This window comes from Sorex fumeus, unplaced genomic scaffold (genome assembly GCF_029834395.1).
Source record: "Sorex fumeus unplaced genomic scaffold, SorFum_2.1 ptg000063l, whole genome shotgun sequence".
Taxonomy (NCBI): domain Eukaryota; kingdom Metazoa; phylum Chordata; class Mammalia; order Eulipotyphla; family Soricidae; genus Sorex; species Sorex fumeus.
In genome coordinates, this window is record NW_026606120.1 from 73,789,164 (window position 1) to 73,805,629 (window position 16,466).

At 55.9% G+C, this 16,466-nt stretch overlaps 1 protein-coding gene across 1 annotated transcript; it reads right to left on the reverse strand.

Moving 5' to 3' along the window:
* Window positions 1–2,456: 2,456 nt before the first annotated feature.
* On the reverse strand, window positions 2,457–7,786 carry ORMDL3 (ORMDL sphingolipid biosynthesis regulator 3). Its single transcript, XM_056127199.1, has 4 exons — window positions 7,648–7,786; window positions 4,779–4,977; window positions 4,146–4,297; window positions 2,457–3,878 (listed from the first exon to the last, which is right to left on the reverse strand). The coding sequence occupies exons 2-4, from the start codon at window positions 4,950–4,952 to the stop codon at window positions 3,743–3,745; spliced, it is 462 nt and encodes a 153-aa protein (XP_055983174.1). The 5' UTR covers window positions 4,953–4,977; window positions 7,648–7,786; the 3' UTR covers window positions 2,457–3,742.
* Between the last annotated feature and the right edge of the window lie 8,680 nt (window positions 7,787–16,466).

The following is a 16,466-nucleotide window of genomic DNA, read 5'->3' on the forward strand; positions in this document are numbered from 1 at the left end:
CCCCAACAGCCAGACCCTCCACAGTTTTCACGAGCAGGGTCTGGGAGGGGAGATGGGCTTGGCAACCAGCTGGTCAGTTCTTCCCTGGCCAGGCCGCCTTCCCTCTCTCACTGTACACATGGGTGTTACCCTCTCCCAACAAGATGGCAGCCGCTGAGGAAACAGGATAAAGCCGAGGGCAGCTTGGAGCAGCTGCACCCATCCTGTCTCCTCAGACTCCACAGACTGCTTAAGGGTGTACCCTAACGCTTAGTAAAGTAAAATGAGTCCCAAGTCCCAGCTCCCCCGGTGGGGTTCTTACCTCTCTCCCCCTCTCGGCCTGCAGAAGGGGTCCATCTCCACAGGCCCAGAGCCAGCCCTTCCTGACACAGCTGCTGCCTCCCACTTCTGATCTCCACAACTCTGCCCCCACTTTTCACTTTTCCTGCCCCCAAATCCTTCCTCCTCTCTCCCCTTTCAAGAATTACTTAGCAGGTTTTGGTTTTGGGTTTTTTTTTTTGGTTTGGGGGCCACTCCTGGCGATGGTCAGGTTACTCCAGGCTCTAAACTCAGAAATTACTCCTGGCAGTGCCGCGGGAACCACACGGAGTTCCAGGAATCAATCTCAGGCAGGCCTCTTGCAAGGCAAGCACCCCAGTCACTGTACTATCCCACAGCCCAGGCTCCGTCCTTTTGTGCTTTCTTTCCTTTTCCCCGGATGCCTTTGCTTCCCTCCTGGGCCAGCCTCCCCTCACAAAGCTTCCCGGCTCCCCCTTCCTGGGCTACCTCTGGTTACCTTCCCTAAGTCCTGCTGGCAGGCCTGGGCACCCACTCACCCAGACCCTTCTCTATCCCTGTCCCTGTACAGTGACACGCCACCCACTCACCCCAACCCAGGAATCTGGGCAGGCAGTGCCTGAGTCCGTCCTACCCCTTTCCTGGCCTCCTCTGCTCAATTTGTGGGAATTCCCTCTGAGGGATCTCTGCACAGTGCATGGCCCGTTCCTGAAACCTGTTTCTGTTTTGAAACCGAAACATAGGGGTAGGGAAACTAGTCCCACCAAAGATCGCTAGTTTTATGGCTGGGCTCAAGATAAAGGAGACGGCTGGGATGAGATGGCTGGGCTAGAGATAAAGGACAAGGAAGAAACTCTTGCCCCCTTCGCCCGGGAGACAATGGGATCCTGAGTGTACACACAGACACACAGACACACAAACACCCATCTCCCTAACACATGTCCTGACACACACACACCTTCCCGACCCATGTCCTGATTGGGGTCCTGAGTGTCTACACACACACACATACACACACACACACACACACACACACATCTCCCCAAGAGACACACACACACACACATCTTCTCGACCCATGTTGATTGACCCATGTCCTGATTGGGGTCCTGAGCGTCTACACACACACACACACACACACAGTTTCCCCGACCCATGTCCTGATTGTGATTGTGGATGGACCAGATCCTGGTGCAATGCAGGGAGTCTGGAAGGGAAATAGGTGTTCCGGGCCTGGCCTGTCAGGGTCAGCAGACCATGCTCTGGCAGTTGAAGATTTGAAGACAGTGGGACCTGCCCCTCAGTGCTATGCTATGGTGGGTCACAGCGAATGCCTGGAGCGGGCGGCCACTCGGCCTCAGCCTCCAAGCACCCCACGGCGGCGGCTGTGGGCCATCTCCTCCTCCTCATCCACTTCCTTCTCCAGGGACAGGCCTCCGGCCTCCCACGTACTCAGAGCAGATCCCCTGCCCAGGGCCCCTGCCGCCCGGTTCTGGGAACCTTTTGTGACTGATGACCACAACAAGCAGGCGGTGGTGTAAAAATCTCTCTCGGAACAGAAAGGCCAGAGCATGCCACCCTCTCCAGGGTAGTCGGGGGAAAGGAACATGACTGCCCTGGAGAGGGTGGCGGGGCAAAGGAGAAACAGGACAGGAGGGCCTGCTCCTCAGAACGACCCTCAAGATAGCCCTGGGATGTAGAACACCCTCAGGACACCCCACCTCAGGACATTTCTCTCAGGAAACTCCCAGGACACCCCTCAGAACATCCCCAGAACTGTCCCTCCCCTCCGGATACTTCCCTCGGGACAATGCTTAGGATATCTCTCAGGATACCCCGACAGACACTCCTTTCAGAACATCCCCCTTAGGTCACCTCTCAGGACACCCCTCAGGCCACCCCCCCTTAGGATATCCCTAAGGACACTCCCTTAGGACGCCCCCCTCAGGACACTTCCCAGGACACCTCTCAGGGCTCCCATCTTCTCTAACACCACTAGGAAAGGGCCCCTCCCTGATGCGCTACTGGCTGTGTAGGGACACAGGGAAAGTCTCCAGCTCCAGGTCACTGCCATCACTGGGGCCCAGGGGCCTGAGGAGGCTCCCAGCTGCCCTCAGCAGAATGCGGGGGCCACACATCCCTCACCCAGGGAACCCCAGGAAGCAGAGGTCGACTCAAACAGCAGGAACACACCGGCCTTTATTCGCGGTTCTCAGAACACTGTACAAAGGGAGTAAAAACCCTATTCACACTTTGCTTACAAAGATTTTGAGGTGAAAGTTCCTTATGGTACACAGGATGGGGGCTGGAGGGGAGGGGGAGAGGAGGCTGAGAGAAGGGCCAGTGACCTCCTCTCCTCCAACAGGGCCCTGGGAGGGGGCCAGCCGCCCCCCACCCCTCTTCCAAAGGGAGCTGGGGGAGGGGAGGAGTTTGGGCTGTGCCCTGGGCCTCCACAGCTCTCTGCAGCCCCCCAGAGTCAGATGGGGGTGGTCCCATGGCCCCCACGTGCAGGCAGCAGCAGAGGCCCTGCCCCCACATTGTCTGCACCGGAAGTCACTTTCATGAAATTTTGAGAAGAGCTGCGGCAAGACCAGCCCCCCTACCCTTCACCCCTTCACCCACTATCCAGGCGCCTCCAAGCACTGCGGGACTGGGGGCTCACACACCTGCGCCTTTGGGCCCCTCTCAGGAGCTTCAAACCCACAGTAGCCTCCCCGCCGTACCCCACTCCATTGTGTGGATAACCGGACTCTCCAAGCCCGGCCCCCTCCCCAACCGCTTCCCAAAGTGGGGGCTGGGGCACGGGGATGCTCTAGCTTTTCCCTACCCTCCTCCCTTACACCAATCCTCTGTGGCTACACAGACCCCCTCCTAATGCACCCCTCTCCCAGGGCCAGGACGGCAAGTGGGGGACCATGCGCTCCCCCCTCACTCCCCTCCAGACCTCAGGTGGGGGCAGCAGCTGCCCGCAGCGTGGCCTGGACCAGACAGATGCTTTCTGCCCCACAAGCTCCCCACATCGGCCAGCCGAGTATCATCCTAAGACTGCAGAATCCAAGTAGAACGTTCTAGAAGTTGTACCGTCCCCTCTGCCGGGGTTAAAGTGCTTTAGTGGCCTGAGGGTGAGCAAGTGGGCAGGTGGGCTTCCCGGGCCTCTTGTGCCCACCTCCCGGGTCTGTGCTCAGCCTGGGAGCCCAGCTGGGCCCCTGGCCACCACACCCCAAGTCTCTATTCAAAAGGCAAAAAGGAAGAGATCCAAAGAACTAGAAGAGGCCAGTGCCCCGGGGGGCCCACCCCAACCCCACTACAAGCTACTTCAAGTCAGCTACTGGGGGGGAGGGGGGACCGGGGCCCAGAGGCCCCCCGCCCAGATCTGGCATCATCCAGAGGCTCCTCGTCTTCGGCAGCACCCCGGCTGTGGCCTTCCACGCGCCCTGCCATCCGGGGCAGGGCAGGGGCTGTCCCCTCAGTACTTATTGATCCCAAAGATCCGGACCCCATGCAGTTGGGGCAGCTTCGGGATGAGGACACTCATCAGCGACACGGTGTTGACAACGAAGTGGACCTGGTCGTACTTGGTGTAGAAGCTGGTGAGGAAGTACCTGGGGGAATGGGGGAGAGGTCTAAGATCCCAGCACAGGAGCACTCCAGAAGACCCTCCCACCACAGCCCCCTGGCGTTGCCCCTGGCCACTGGGGCACCTCGCTGGTAGGAAGGAAGCCCCAGATGAGTCAGGGGGGCTGCAACCCAGAGCCGTGCCCACTTCCCATCCTCTACTCGGTCCTATAGGGGGAGCTGGAGCCAGCCAGACCCCCGGAGCCCCCTATCCTGAGCTGCCTGCGGGGGTGTCCTGGGCTCCAGGCACTCACAGCACGATGGGGGTGATGGTCAGGAACTTCCGTGAGGCCGTGAACTGGACCCCATAGTCCATCTGTTCCCAGTGGGTCAGTAGTCTGGCCTTGCCCTGGTCCGGGGTCTCAAAGGGTGTCCCCTTGACGGTGTGCAGGAAGATGTACATGCCCTGGAACAGAGGCCGCGATCAGTCACCCGGGCCCCAGGGAGCCAGTGCCACCCTCTGCAGGCAGCAGAGCTCGGGCCAGAAGTCAGGCTGGCACGGCTGAGAGCCTGGCAGGAGGACAAGGGGAGCCACGGGGTGAGAGGGCTGGCATGGCTGTACAGCACAGGGGGATGGTCAGCACTGCCCAAACTCCCTCCCTGTGCCCCCCAAACACAGGAGACAGCAGGGAGCGAGTGAGCGAGGGGCCCGCCACGCCCATGTGGAAAAAGGGTTCCTTGCAGCATGCCAGGCAGCTGCATCCTGGGGCCAGCTCCGGGCCCACCCTGGCATGGACGCTTGATCCTCAACTCGCCCGGGAAGTGGGGCAGAGATCAGAGCCAAGCTCTGGTGACAGATGTTATCAGCACGTCGCCCTGACGTTTGGCCCACATGTAGGGGACCCACCCCCCGCCCCACTCTGCCCCGCCCCATCATGTGACCTCACCAAGTTGTGAATGAGGTTGGTGAGGGTCCAGACGACGGGGACGCTGGCGAAGGGGATGCTGAGGAGCACGACATGGAGCAGCCCGATGGCCAGCACGTACGAGAGCCAGATGCCGCGGCTGTTCATCACCCGCGTGTTGGGGTTCACCTCGCTGTGCGCCGTGCCCACGTTCATCCTGCCGCCCAGTCCCGCTGCTCTTCTGCAAACAGGCAGCATGGGTGAGGCCGGCCAGTCCCCGACACAGAGACACACAGACACAGATACACACACACACACACACACACACACACCAAATCCACAGGCCGGCCAGTCCTCAAAACACATACACACACACATATATACACACCCACACACACCCCAAATCCACAGACCAGCCAGTCTCCAACACACACACACACACACACACACACACACACACACACCCCAAATCCCCAGAACTTGGCTCTCAGCACAGCCCACGGTTCTGCCACATTCTCCAATCTCACCCCGCCATAGGGTGCCAGAGGGGAGCAGAGATGCCCCCACAACACCTGGCAGAGCGGGGCTGGACTCTGGCTGCGGCCAGCTCCTTCCCATCTCCCCTAATTCTCCCATCCCGGGTCTCCCTGACCCTAAGGATGATGGTGGACAAGTAGCAAGAGACAAAACTGGCCAACATGCCCCCTCCACCAGACCTGGAAGTCTCCCTGGTGGGCACTCAGTGTACCCTCAGGATATCCCCACTCTGCTGCCCGGCCACCAGAGACTGTCCCAGCAGGACAATGAGAACAGGGCCAGCACCTCTAGAAGCCAAGGACACAAAAGCAACCCGCAGCTTCTGTCCCCTCTGCGGGGCCTCCTGCAGTTAGCCCCAGGACCCCGACTCCCTGGCAGATCCTGCAGCAGGAGATCTCAGGATGGCCACCCAATGCCCAGGGACAGTACCACCTGCTTCAGAGGGCAAGTAGGGAGGAGGGGCCTGGTCAGCGCCCTGTGTGGAGCTCAGCATCCCCAATCCCTGGGGCGTGGGGAACAGCAGGAGAGGGGAACAGATGGCGCCTTTGTGCTGGCGCCTCCCAGCTGAGGGAGGGTCTCTCTGGACAAAGACCCTGAGGTCATCACCATGGGAACATTCCTTCCCTCCTGGGAGTGAGAAAGGGGTCCCGGTGGAGGGGGGAGAGGGGGAAATCCTAGAAGTGCCCAGAAGGCCACTACCCTCATTCCACCGCACACCCGCATCTCCTGTAGGATGGGCCCCACACTGGGGTACCCCCACTCTCCAAGGAGCAGCCCCTGACTTCCAAGACAATGGAACAATCTGCAGGCTTGGGCCTCAGGCGGGTGGCCAGGGGCACCTCCCCTTCCTGGCCTGTGAGCATTTGGACCCCTCGCAGGCCGGGCGCTCCCAGGGCCCATCGGCTCAGCTCATTAAGCCGGATAATTGGGCCCAACAGAAGCGACCCGGAGCTGCGGCTGTTTACCTCCCTGAGCCTTGGGGCTTCCGCTCCCGGAACACGGCTCCTGGGACACCCCAACTACGTCAAAGCTTCCACTTGGCTGGGGCACGACTGCTGAGACTCAGGAGAAAAGCCCCCCCAAGTCCATCAGGGTCTGATGCCCCCCACCTCTCCCTAACCTGAGCCCATGTACGGTCTACCCTAGAATACTTTTCAGGAACTTGAAGTATTGGGGGGGCCTCCACAGCAAGCCCATGAGTCTTGGGGGGCCGGGGGTGGGGTGGGGGGGACTTAGATCCCAGTAAGGCCGGGAAAACTCTTTCCTGAAACCTGATTCCTAGGTACCGGGGAGCAGCGCCTCCCCACACACACCCCGTCCCCATGCTGGAAGACACGTAAGTGGTCCTGAGCCAAGGAAACGCCTGAGGCTGGCGGCCTGTACTTGGGGGGTCCTGTAACTGGGGGTGCGTCCCCCTCCCCTTAGGAAAGTGAAGCCGCCCGCCGTCTCCACCCGGCAGCGGCCAAATCACGGGCACGGAGGCTGAAAAGTTCGGCGGCGCTGGCAGGTGGCTGGTTTCATAACCTGCCTGGCACAGGGGCCGGCGGCCACGCTCCCGTGCTAACGAGCCACCTTCCTGCCGGGGCTCCTGCCCACTCCTGCCCGGCCCGGCCCGGACACCCAAGGCCCGAGCTTCGGTGCCCCCGGGCGCCGTCGGCTGCGCTCGCCCGGCTCGGGGCCCCAGGACGCGCCCAGAAGCCACAAGCCTTCGCCTCCAGGACGCGGCGCACAAAGCCCGCAGGCCCGCACCCTGGACCCCCGCGAGGAACCCCCGGCGGCGGGCCCCGAAGCGTCAGCCCTCGGCCCCGCCCGCACCCGGGGGGGTGGAGTGGGACCCCGAGTCTCCCCTCTCCTCTGGCCCACGCCCACCCCCACTCGGGAGCGCGGCGGGAGGAGAGACTCGAAGAACCGCGGCGACCCCCCACCAGCCTCCGAGAGGCTGCAGAGAGGGAGGCCGAGTCCTCCCTATTGTTGGGGCTTCCCGAGTTCGAACCTCAAGTCGAAGCGGGGAGGGGGGGTTCCCCCGCGCCGCTCTTCAGCCCCGGGCCGGAGCCCCACCCCCACCTCCACGCGTTCACCCAGCCCCGGAGGCAGCTGAACCTTTATCCCCGACAGCCCCGCTGCCCCCCGCCCCCAGCCCGAGCGTTCCTGCCCGTGCCCCCTCGCCGGCCTCGCGGCCCTCTCTCCCCTGAAGAGTCCCCTTTAGCTCGTGCACCCTTTCAGCTAATGCACCCCCGCCACCTCCTCTCCCTCTGCTCCGGGTCCGCTCCAGCCCGGAGCGCCACCCCAGCAGTCCCCGCCCGCTTTGCCGCCCCACCTCTAGCCCGAGAAGCCTCCCGAGGCGGCCAGCCTGAGGCTGCCCTACCGGACTCACCGTGCGGGGCCGGAGATCGAGGGCCCGGGACGGGTGCCCGGAGACGGGGGCCGCCGCTGCTGCTCCAGCAGCTGTAACAAACCGCGGCTGCAGCCACCCAGCTGGCAGCTCCGGCCGAATCAGCGCCCCGCGCCGGCCCCCCGCGACGTCACCGCCCCGCGCCGGCCTCCCGGGGCCTCCTGGGAATTGTAGTTTTTTCTACCCACCCGCCCGCCCCGGGGCCGACCCGCCCGGTGCCTTCTGGGAGTTGTTGTTTTCATCCGAAGCTCTAGCCCGAGCTGGGGGCGCACAATAGAGCGTCTGGCGAAGAGCAAATGGAATTCCTTTGACGCGTAACAATTGCTGCCTGTGCATCTGCGCACTGCAAGTGGGGTTGACCCTTTCATCGTTTTGCCCGGGAAGAGACTCCGAGTTCTAAGTAACTTGGCATAGGTCCCCCGCCACCCGCGGCCCCTTGGGGACCAGGACACAGAGATTCTGCCCCCAGGTCACTTTTAACACCCCTGCTAAGCTTCCGTGCCTGCGCTCTGGGTGCAGACCGGCTCCTGCAGAACCGGACTAGCCCAGCCCTTTGCTCCGCCTGGCCCTGCTGGGAGCGGGCTTTTCACAGGCTCGGTTCAGCTGAGAATGTGCAGGCGGGGAAAGGACGAAGCGGGGGGTGGCGCGGTGTAGCTGGCGGCAACCCTGACCCAGGCCGGCCTCCCACGTTAGACCGCAGGGGAAGCCACGTGTCCCCCGAAGACGCCCCGAAATACAGTTAAGCATCCAGTTGTCCGTCCCAGGTCAGCTGGTGTTAACTTGGCGGGGAATTCTCCGTCTGCGCCCCGCGAGTTTCACATCTGCAGGCTCCCAATTGCGCCCACGACAGAATTTACTGCCAAGCGACTGCCCCTTTTGCCCGTGCGTGACCCCGGCGGCAGGTAACTTGTTTTCCCCTTCCATTGCACACCTGTGAAACCCTAGCCTCCAGGATTGGATGATTTCGAAAGAATGTGAGCAGAGCACCTGTTGCTTTGAAGGCCGCTCTCTAAAGAGGGCCGAACTAACTGATTCCAGAGCGCTCTAACTCACTCCCACGGTCCCCGTGTCACCGGAGTCGGCTTGAGCTGTTTACACGCTCCACACCCAGCTTCTCTCCCGAGCCACTCTGCACGGTAGCACGCAGCAGCGGAGCTGGAAGAGCAGGCTGGTGATGTCACCGCATGCCAAGCCCCAAGCCATAGGCTGTAAACACCTGCAACCAGGTGAGGAAACAGAAGGAAGTTGCTGGGAATTTGGTAAAACACACCCCGCCCCCCCCCCCAACAGCCCTCCCTGACCCCTGGGGGCTGCCAACACTTGTCACACCACTGGACTTGCCCCCCCACCTCCCGTGGCACCTCATGGATATAGGGAGGTCAAACCACTCAGAGCAGAACAGGAAGTGTCATGAATATTTTTGCAGGGTTCATGGTCCTAGAACGCTCACCCCAAAACTTAAATGATCATCCCATAGTTAGAAAGCCTTGGGGCCTATAGCAGTTTCTCTTGATCTGGCAGGGGACACCCCTTTCCTTGTAGTGAACTTTCCAAGGATAAACCAGAATAACCCACCATTTTCCTTTCCACGGAAACCTCCCTGTGTGGACCCATGTTTGTTTGTTTTTTTTTCCAAAGTAAACATAGTGCCTTTTGACTTTTTCTCTGGGACTCTTCCAGCCATCAAAGTGATGGAACTCTCTGGATTCCCTCCAACTTCCTCATGCCTCTGTGAACTTCAGGGGCCAAGACTGGATCCACGTCTCAAATAAGGTTCTGACTAATGCAGAGTCTAACGGAAAGAGTCCAGGGCACGCCGTCCCCTATTAATAACTCCTCTTATCATGGTTTCTTCACAATGGCAGTGAGCAGACTCTGACTCACTCCCGAGTTTGTGGTAAATTGTGGATCACTTTCAGCTTAATTTAGCCTGAGTGCCTGTCATTTTCTCTTTCTCTCTCCTGCTCTCTGTCCTCATAATTCCTACATCTTCACCAAACTTCCTTCAGACTTGAAAGGGCCAAACTGCTATTCAGAAGGAGCAAGTGTACTCTTTCTGCGGAGCTGAGGAACGTGTGTCCCCATAGACCCACAGTTGGTCATCTGTGCCAGGAGCTGAAGAACCTCTGGCCACAGAGTCACACTTAGGGGTCTGGTAGCCTGTTCCTGGGAAGGAGAGCCCACGGACCCTGTGTGAGGAAGTTCATCACAGCATGCTTTGCAACAGTGCAAGACCTGAATGCTCAATGCAGGTAGTATGTACAGTGGATGGAAATGTATGTATTGTAAGTGCTCATGAAAACTGTGTGGCAAGGGGCAGAGAAATAAAATAGCGGGTAGGATACTTGCCCAGCATGAGTTCAATCTCCAGCAACACATATGGTTCCCCCAAGCCCTCCAGGTGTGCTCCCTGAGCACAAAGCCAGGAGTGAGCCCTGAGCACTGCCAGGTGTGGCCCAAAAGAAAAAGGAAATGATGTGGCAGTCCGGGGTAAAGTTCTTAGGCAAAGTGCAGGGTTCAGAGCTACAAGCCTTCTCCAGACACACAGTCATCAAAATCTCCATGAAAGAAGACTGAGACAAGCACCCAAGGCCCTAGCAGATCAATAAGAAGAACAAGGGGGGAGAGGAAATATTTAGAGGTTAAAATCAATTACATGGGGCCAAAGAGAGAGTACAGTGGGTAGGGCACTTGCCTTGCATGCAGCCAACCCAATTTTGATCCCTGACATCCCATATGATCCCCCAGGCCCACCAGGAGTGATCCCTGAGCACAGAGGCCAGGAGTAAGTCCTGAACATAGTTAGGTGTGACCCAAAAACAAAAAAATAAGTAAAGTGGGCCAGTGACAGGCCTCAAAGGACTGCCTGGGGCATATGCTTGCCATGGAGGAGCCCTGGGTTCAATCCCCAGCCTCAAATGTTCCCCTGAGCACTGCCAGGTGTGACCCCCAAATCAGTAACTTAAAGATAAGAATAATAGCATAAATTAAGCAGTATATTCACCAGAAACTTTACTCAAATCTGATTTTGGCAAATAAACTTTATTAAGAGCTGGAGCCCATGGCCAGGTTCGATCCCCAGCACAGCATGGCCCAAACACCAAGCCTCAAACGGCCCCTGAGCACCACTGGGTACAGGCCCCCGATTTTTAAAAATATTTTATTAAACCATCAGGGAAATTTGAAAACTGATTATTCACCTGATGACATTGAGAGAGAAGTTACACATGCTAAGGCAAAATGGGACTGGGTCTATGGCTCAGTGGAGGAATTTGAGCCTGACATGTGTAAAGCCCTGGGTTGCATCCCTGGCACCACATTATCCCAGAGTGCTGTAGAGTGTCACCCTGGTCTGCCTGCAGCCATCACATATAAAAGATTATTTTGTAGGGCTAGAGCAATATTAGATAAGGTGCCTGCCTTGCACATACCCTACCTGGGTTTGGTCCCAGGCATCCCATATGGTCTCCTGAACATCATCAGAAGTGATCCCTGAGCACAGAACCGAGTGTGGCCCAAAAACACCAAAATATAATATTTTTTAAATTATATTTTATCTTTTTTAAATAAAACTTTCAAAGCACCAAGATATATATGGATGAAATGATACAGTGACTGGATTTGCTTCTACTAATCAGCTAGGGATTTGGGAGTATAGCATCAACCAGATGGGCTGGAGATAATTTTTGAAATGATGAGATGGAGATCTGAGATTTTCTTATAGTATTTTCTCTGTTTCTGTTTGAAATTTACAGAATAAAAAAAACATTTATAAAATCTGCATTATCATTAACACTTTTTTTCCCCCTGATTGGATGGAACCCAGGACCATTCATAAAAGGCTTGAGCTTAATCGCTTAGCCAAGGCTGGGGCGGGGATGCATTTCATTGATGTTCTAGTTTGGGATCTACCCCAGCCTCTTTGTTTAAGGTTGTTCAAGGCAGTGCTCGGGGCCCATGTGACACTAAACCTGGATCCCAGTGCTCCTGCATGAGAGCATGTGCTGCAGCCTGTTGAGCCATTTCCCCAAGCCCACATTAATGACTTTGATGCAAAGAAATCAAAGGTTGTGGATGTGGCTCAGTGGTAAAACCTTTGTTGTGCATGAGTGAGGTCTGGGGTTCAATTCCCAGTACCATATGATCTCTGGGTACTCTTGGGAATATATCCAAACTGGGAGTAGTTTTAGAGCACTGCTGGATGTGGTCCAAAAGCAAACAAAACCCAAAAAATAGATCAACACTCCAACAATGTTAAATTGCTACGGTTCAGCTCCCAGCTCCTGTAGTTCCCAGTTGGGTGATCCTAGGCAAATCACTAAACTTCTCTGTGCTTCAGTTACCTCCTATCTAACTGGGGGTGGTGAGAATGCCCAGTTCTCCCTGTGGAGGTTATGGGCTGATCCATGTGTGGGCTTAATTTATTTATTTTGGTTTTATTTTTACTTTTGTGGTTTTTGAGCTTCACTTTGTAGTGTTCAAGGCTTACTCCTGGCTCTGTGGCCAGCAATCACTCCCGGAGGGGCTCGAGGGACCATATGGGGTGCTGGGGATTGAACCCAGATTGGCTTCCTGAAAGGCAAGTGCCCTGCCCACTGAAGTATTGCTCTGCCCCACTTGTGAGGCCTTTGGAATGATTCCTGGCACCCAGTACGGTCTCTGCTCCCGTTGGCTTCTGTTCATCCAGGCCACAGTTTTATGATATTTGAGTGTCTAGTTTACGGGACTGTGTGGAAATTCAACAAAACAAAAACAGATCTCATGTTCGGATGGGAGGGGGTGAGGATTTGGGGGTGATCTTTTCAAGTCTCTTCTTTCAAACAAGGTGTAATGTGAGACAATTACTGCTGTGTGTTGGAAATGTTTGGGGCACAGCGTGAGTCACCTCCCCTCTCCAGCCCTCCCAGAGCTCCTGAGTCTGCTGAGATAGGGCATTCTCCAGACTTGGGGTGTTTCCATCTGGCAGGGTGGCAGGGCCCCTGCTGCCCATAGATACACCCGTGGGGCCCAAGATAGCAAACATGGGTGGGTTGGGAACTGCTGAGATGAACCTCAGGCAGGTGGACCTTCCAGAAACAGAGTACTTTCCCCCAAACTTGGGGAGGGGCACTCCTCTGCCCTCCCCCCCCACACACACACCCCTTACCTCCTTCCTGAAGAAGTGTTAAGTTCATACCCAAGCAAGTACAAGGCAGACATGTACTGTTTGTCGTTGGTAGACATGGGTGTAGGTTTTTAGGGGGTCTCCCCAGATATGATGCAATATGGGGAAAGGAGGGGTGATGCCAAGCAGATAGAGGAAGCTGAGAAGGTGAGAAGGCAGGAGGATAGGCAGAGCCTGGCAGCCCCACTGCGGGCACTGGGCTCTCCACCCCACCCAGCCCCACGCTGGGGGCTTCTCAGGGGAAGGACTGAACCAGCCAATGCCCCGGGATCAAAGCCAAGGCCTGGGAACCAGAAGCTCCCCAGCCGAGGGCCAGGCTGTTCTTTTTATCCCTTCAGTCTGCGTCTTCTCTGATATGGACGACCCACGTGTTCTCCCACGGGAGAAGAGTGTGGAAAGTGGTGAGTAGTGCACAGAAAAAGGGCAATGAAGTTTTCAACAGTGACTTTAGGAAAAGAGTTCTAAGAGCCGACTGCACCCTGACCCTCGTGGTCTAGAAAATCTGGGGGACCAACCCCCAGATCACTGTCCACCTCTCTGACAGTTACGCCCCATCAGAGTTTGCTAATTCCAGTACAAGTCAGAGAGTTTCAGGAAAATACACCTTTAGCCTTTAGAATGGCCCCAGTGCCTCTAACCCCACAGTCCCCCCAATTAACCTGCAGGCCCCCTGAAACTCACCATTTTCAGAATATACCTTGTTCTCCCTCGCTTTAGTCTCAGCCACAATGTTCCCCTTTTCCCAGAGCCATTAATCATCCCTCCAGACCTTGCTCGCCTGCTACCCTCACAAGGCCTCCACAACTGTCCAGAGAGAGCTGCTGCTTTGTCCTATGACTAACACTTCAGCCCAATCCACCCCAAGGTTCTCAGAAGATCTTGGGAGTGGGGTGTGAGGAGGTATCTGCTGAACTTTTCCCCTTGCTGAGGGATGTTCGATTCCTCTCTGCATCCCCAATTCCCAAGAGACCCGTTGGGGTGGGTGAGCTCTACAGAAGAGCAGATATCCAGGGGGCCAGAAAGATTGTACAGTGGGTAGGGCTCTTACCTTACATGTGGTCTATTTGGGTCCGCTCCCTAGCAATCCACAGGATCCCTGAGCACTGCCAGGAGTGATTGCTGAGTGCAGAGCCAGGAGTGACCTCTCTGAGTTTGCTAGGTGTTGCCAAATAACTAAAGAAAAATTCAAAAAAAGGGGATATAAGGTCTGAGCACTCTTTGCCATTTTCCAGAAGGACCAGGAGAGAAGAGTGCCTTTGTTGCTGGTCCTGCAGGAGCTGCCCTGAACATGAGTATTTCATGAGAAACTACCCCCAATTTCCCTGCATTTATTCCTCTCCATCCAGGCTGGCTCTGGGGTTCCTATGAACAGCCAGGAAGTCGGCCCAGAGGCCCAGGTCACAAGTTTGGGGGTGGAGTTTCTGCCCTTAGAGGGAGAGCCTCTTTCTTCCCTGTCCCTCCAGATGCTGAGACAAGGAGGCCCAAATCGCCCAAGGCCCACAGGGCTGGACCTTTGAGGGGGATGTGCCCAGAGTGTGAGTCTAAAAACCTGGCTCTGAGGACCATGGCAAGATAGCCATCCTGAGCCTCGGCCACCTCTGGCCCATGTCATCTCCCCTGAACTGTGGCCGTAACTTAATCTGATAGCCAGCACGGTGACCCAGATATCAGAGCTCACTCTCAAACCCTTCAGCCCATCAGCCATCAAATCACAACCCAATTCTTTCATGATACTCCAGGCTACCGGGGTCGCCTCCAATTTATCCCGGGCTTTCCACACCCGATCCACTGGAGGGTCTCTGGTGTGGGGGAAACTTGGTCCTGCTGAGGATATTTTTAACACCACCCAAGGGCCAACAGTGTACCTGTGCCCATGGCAGACGATCTGACAAGAAGTGTTCGTGTCTGGATTTTGAGGGTCTTACGATCCCTCCCTGAGAGAAGCCAAGCCTCCCTGCCTCCCCTGCTCTTCTTCAACAATACCTGTCGCATTCCACTTACACGCCTCCATGAGACCTGTGCTGACATCCTGGGAAAGACAGTGCCTGGGGAAGAACATTTGCAGTTGCAAAGGATGGAAAACTCAAGCTAAAGGATGGTTTGGGAGCTGGAGAGATAGTACAACAGATAAGGCACTTGCCTTGCACATGGCTGACCCAGGTTCAATCCCCGAGCAGGGCCAGGAGTGACCCTTGAATGTAGAACCCAGAGTAAGCCCTGAGCCCTGCTGGGTGTGGCCCCAAAAATAAAAAAAAAAAAACACAAAAAAATAAAGAACCGGGGCTGGAGTGATAGTACAGCGGGTAGGGCATTTGCCTTGCACGCAGTCGACCTGAGTTCGATTCCCAGCATCCCATCCCATATGGTCCCCTGTAATTACCCCTGTAAAGGAGTAATTCCTGAGAGCAAAGCCAGGAGTAACCCCTGTGCATCACTGGGTGTGACCAAAAAAGAAAAAAAGACAGAAATAAAGAACCTCTTCTGGGCCCATGTTGCCTTCAGAATCACCCAAAGGGCTTTTCTAAGTCCCAGTCACTGAGTAAAAGCCAGATCAGCATCCATAGCCTCTCAGTGAGGGGGCCCAGGCACAAAGTGCTCTCCAAACGCCCATGTTCTGAGGAGCAGCCAAGCTGAGCCACACAGAAGCAGGTTTGTTCCTCTCTCAGGACAAGGCCCCAGGGAGTAGGACCTGCCTGCGGGGTTCAGTGACCGAGACAGACGCTTGACCTTCCTTTCTGATTCGTGACCTTAGTCACAAGGCGACTTGCCTTCATGACCGAAGCAGGCCCAAAGCTGTTGAGAGACAGGAAGCCTCTTCTTGCTTCTGTTTCAGAATCAAGCCAAAGAATGTTTTAGAAACCCCTTCAGCAAATCCCTTTCACTTCTGCTGTCATTGATTGGAGCTGTCACTCCACTCTCCACTTCCATCCCACAAGTTCGAGACTAGACAAGTGGGTAATGGTGTCTGAGCAGTGAGAGGACCCATCAAGGTCTATGCAGGGAGCCAGGTGCATTGCTACTCACAAATCAGTGGAACATCCAAGAGGGAGGACGGGGGGGATACTGAAGGAGGGCAGAACATGCCCTCCAAAAATATGGCACTTAGGCAAAAGAATCCTTTTGAGCTAAAGGCATTTTAAAAATAGCAGCTGCGTGAACTTTTCACCTTTGCTCCCTGAAAATAAAAAACAAAAACTCCCTTAGGAAAGTTATTCTCCCTGTACTAGAAGAAACATTTTTCAACCAGAAAGAACGCTATGTAAACAGACCTCTAGGTACAGCAGGTTAAGGCACTTGCCTTGCACACAGTGACACGAGTTCAATTCCCGACACTTTATAAGGTTCACGAGCCCTGCCTGGGGTGATCCCTGATCACACAGCCAGGCATAAGCTCTGAGCACCTCTGGGTAAGGCCAAAAATTTGAAAAATTTTAAAAACAGACCTTAAAATTATTCTTCCTCCAAACACCCTGTCTCTTTTAGTTACTTTTACACAATTGCTTCTCTCTGTTACCCTAATAGAAAGGTTGTGCATTTGGAATTTCAGATTTTTATTTCCAAGGAGGGCTCCCAAAGTCATATAAAACTTACTCAAACTATGTAGCTGTTAGAAAAGATGAAGTCATGAAATTTACGT

What these genes read in the sequence shown, in the direction of transcription:
- ORMDL3 (XM_056127199.1), bottom strand. Translation starts at nt 4,952, where the DNA reads ATGAACGTGGGCACGGCGCACAGCGAGGTGAACCCCAACACGCGGGTG. An exon ending in CCAACCTCATTCACAACTTG is followed by an intron (nt 4,298 to 4,778) that starts GTGAGGTCACAT and finishes CCTCTGTTCCAG; the next exon opens with GGCATGTACATCTTCCTGCA. An exon ending in ACCATCACCCCCATCGTGCT is followed by an intron (nt 3,879 to 4,145) that starts GTGAGTGCCTGG and finishes CCATTCCCCCAG; the next exon opens with GTACTTCCTCACCAGCTTCT.